The 4,126-nt window shown below is 32.3% G+C and overlaps 1 protein-coding gene across 1 annotated transcript in view; it reads right to left on the bottom strand.

Moving 5' to 3' along the window:
• Window positions 1-4,126, bottom strand: part of ANO5 (anoctamin 5) — a 61,774-nt gene that overhangs the window by 23,826 nt on the left and 33,822 nt on the right. Inside the window, 1 exon segment of the mRNA XM_012643485.1 lies at window positions 28-179. Coding sequence (XP_012498939.1) covers window positions 28-179 — 152 coding nt within the window.

The raw sequence follows: 4,126 nt of genomic DNA, 5'->3' as shown, positions 1-4,126 counted from the left end.
GCTGCTAATTTTAGTTTCACAGTCTACCTTAGTTACTGCATTCATTTTCCTGTGTTTACACATAGCTTCAAACTCAGGTCTTAGCTGAAGCTGCTGCTGTTCCTCTTCAAAATCCACCAGGTCCCACTCATATTCTAGTTTGGCTTGTCGCTGTTTCCAACACTCCAAAAATAATGTGACTATGGGCAAATAAACATAAAAAAACACAATCAAGAGATGTAAAAATAAAGTTAATAAGAAAATAAGTTTTTTCAACTTCTCTCTTTACTCCTTTTGGTTGCATGATAGTTCATATTTTTTAGGTGGTTACTCTGTCACTGTTATGTTTGATGAAAAATTATTAATTATTAATCTTGGAATAATACTGTGTAATAACATTGAAATGACTCATAAACAAAGATTCAAATTAATTTCCTAGACATTGGTCCAAGTAAGAAATTTTTTTCCAAGCACATTATTCTCTTTATTTAAATAATCTGAAGTAATATTTAAACTTAACTTTTTACTAAACACCGAGAATTTTTTGTGTGTGTCTTTTACTAAAATCATTCACGTCATTGTTCCACTTCCTTAGTCTTAGAGAAATATTATCTATGATGCATATTTACAAAAACATAAGAGACATTCCCCAGCATAATTATTCTCTCTCTCCCCCCTTTCCTTACCCTCTCCCTATGTATACAACTCTCTCTCTTTATATATATGTGTGTGTGTGTATATATATGAATTTTTCATATATATACAAAACTTCAACTTTCGATTGAAGAATAACATTTACAGAAAAGTGCATAAAACAGAAGTGTATAATTCAAAGAATTTTCACAAAACACACCCATGTATTAATAATTGACACCCATATAAAAACAGACCATAACCAGCACCCCAGAAACCCTCCCTATGAATATTCTAAGACATAAAAGTAACTAGTATCCTAGCATGTTGGCAATGTCTTCTTTGGAAAAAAATTATCTATTCGAGTCTTTCACCTATTTTTTAATCAGACTATTAGGGATTTTTTTCCTTGTTGAGTAATAGGAGTTCCTTATACATTTTGGATATTAACTCTCATCAGATTAATGGTTTACAAATATTTTCTTCCATTACATAGACTGCCTTTTCATTCTGTTGAGTGTTTCCTTTGCTGTTTGAGGCAGTCCCATTTGTTTTTGTTTTTATTCCTTGTGTTTTTGATGTCATTTCCACAAAATAATTGCCCATATCAATGTCATGAAGTTTTCCTCTGTTTTTCTCTAGGAGTTTTACAGTTTTATGTCTGGTTCAAGTTTTTAATCCATTTTGAGTTGATTTTTGTGTATGGTGTAAGATCATGGTCCAATTTCATTCTTTTACTTGTGCATATCCAGATTTTCCAATATCTTTTGTGGGTGATATTTGCCCCAATTTCATTTCCTCATTTTGTATTCCTGGCACCCTTGTGAAAGATCAGTTGACTGTGTATGTGTGGATTTATTTCTGGGTTCTCTATTCTTTTCCATTGGTCTGTATGTCTATCTTTATACCAGTACCACATTGTTTTCATTACAATAGCAATATAATATATTTCGAAATTAGGAAATGTGATGCCTCCAGCTCTGTTCTTCTTTCTCAAGAAGATTTGGCTATTCAAGGTCTTTGGTGGTTCCACAAGAATTTTTTAATTGCTTTTCCTATTTCTATAAAAAGTTCCTTTAGGATTTTGAAAGAGATTCCATTCAATCTGTAGATGACTTTGGGTAGTATGGACATTTTAACATTATTAAGTCTTTCAATCCAAGAGCATGGATGGCTTATTTTTTATTCCTTTAAATATTTAGAAATACAAGTAAGTTCTTGCTTTGTGTAGTTCTAACATGCATGGATTTCAGTTTCCACAAATTAATTAAATAATACCACTCCCCCAACAACAGGACTCAAGTTTCAGTTACCACGGCATATTAACGGTGAGCAAATTACACATGGGTGAAATTTTGCTATTAGTTCTTCAGTCTACAAATCATTATATAAGCAACCTATGTGCATCATGATTAGTGACTAATCACATCACTTCTTTCAAAGTCTGTTGGTGATTGATCATTAAATATCTGTTATTCAGTTCATGTACAAACAGAAAAGCATGTATTTGTGTTGTCTCCTTGCCTCTAAATTCATGTGATATTTTACAAAAACGAATAACCAAAATATGGAACTGGCCAACAAAGATGAAAGTGCAGCAAAGAAATGAAAAGTGACAACACTAGAAGTGAAATTCAAACCTAAACGGAATGCCAGAAGAAACAGCTGACTGTGAGAATGCTGATACTGTCAGCATTAAGAAACTTTATATATACAGCAGAAGAACTTAGTGAAAGCAAACTCATTGACACAATGAGGAAAGCAGCTGTGAAGAAAAAGATGAAGATGTCCCAGGGGAAGTGATGCTAGCAAAAACCTCAGAGATAGTTCATTATGTTGAAAGAACAGAGGATAATTGTTGGAAGCTAATCCTCAAACCAGTTTGTCCTATCTTTAGAATATTTTCCATGCTTTCCCCCTTCAAAATTCTATTATTTTTTAAAATTCAGCTCAAATTTCATGTCTTCTAAAAAGTTATCTTGACTCCTCCAGTCAAAAAGTAATTCAGTTCTCCTCTGTACCCCCTTAGCACTTAAAATGTACATCTGTAAAATTAGGCTATAGATTGTATACCAATTAGATTGAGACTTTTTAAGTAGCAGGTTATATTTTACTCATTCATTTATTCATTCACTCTATCATTTAATGTTGATTGTGAATTTCATGAGGCAGAAATTTTAATCATTTCTTTACTTCTGTATGCAGTAGATACATTGTTAGCAGGGAGAAGAAAGTTTCAAGAGCCTGGTACAATTAAGCAATATTTTAATATTTGTCTGCAAGGGAACAACTTCCATAAATTTTACACATATTTGGTTACTATGGCTATGAAACAGATTGGATGTTCTACATCTACTGCTAAAACTTTTAAATACACTAAACGGTTAAACCATTTTTGTCTCAAAGTTTGCAATTCTGAAGTAGAAATAAGAAAACTGGCAAACAGATGGGATTGTGAGAGAAACTAAGAATAATATATTAATAAAATCGTTAGCAAAAAGAGAAAAAGAGTGCTGTAAGGAAAGAGAAAAGATACGCACTAAAAACAAAATTGTTCCTATGATTTCCAGGGATTCTTGGGATCATATGAGTAGACAGGAATCACAGGATTCAGGTATTCCCTCAAAAGGATTTCTGAAAATTTAAGAAACCCTTGGCTTAGGTCTTATCATGCCTAAACAGGACAAGACTTTTTTCACATATAAGAAGGAATGCAATTAGCATTTAAATTATTTATTTATTCATCATCTATTTGAATACGTACCATACAACTGGAACTGGAACTAGGTTGATAAAAGCCATGGTGTTTGCCCTAAAAGAGCAAGTAATCTCGTGATGAAACTGGCTTATAAACAGTTATAGTCATGGGGGTATGTACACTAAAAAAGTAATTTAAGCTCAAGGGCCATGTATGTGTAAATGTAAACTCCTATTGTCTAGAATAGTACCTGTCCCAGGGTGGAGACATTAAAAAGTCCTTGCTTAATTAAAGTGCAAATAAAATGAAATCATTAAATTTCTGGAATAAAGGATGGGTGAACATCTTAATTATCCTGGAGACAGAAAGGTTTTTCTAAAGAAATACAAAAAACAAGAAAAGCTGTAAAGTTTTATGATCTGGTTACATATATTAAAACTTCTACTAACTATGCACAAGGTCAAATGTAAATGACAAATTGAAAAAATATTTGCAATTTCTGTGGCAGACAAAGGGTTACTATGTTTATTATACAACAGTACCTGTGAATTATTATAAAATTCAAATACAAAGTCATGGAGAGCCCAAAGTCAATAAATATTAGAACCATGTTTAATATCACTTGTGATCAGGTAACTGCAAATAGAAACCCAAACAAGATAGCATTTCCATCCATCAAACTGTAAATGATCAAAAAAAATTGCCAATCCCTAAGCTTATCCAGGGCTGGAAAACTGGAAAACTCACAGAATGTTTGTAAAAATATAAACTGGTGCAAACTTTGTGTAAGGCAATATTGAAATATATAGTAAAGCT

The sequence above is a fragment of the Propithecus coquereli genome, unplaced genomic scaffold (assembly GCF_000956105.1).
Source record: "Propithecus coquereli isolate 6110/MARCELLA unplaced genomic scaffold, Pcoq_1.0 Scaffold198, whole genome shotgun sequence".
In the NCBI taxonomy this organism is placed as follows: Eukaryota; Metazoa; Chordata; class Mammalia; order Primates; family Indriidae; genus Propithecus; species Propithecus coquereli.
The sequence above is the reverse complement of the archived record's forward strand: the minus strand, read 5'-3'. Positions and strand labels throughout refer to the sequence as shown.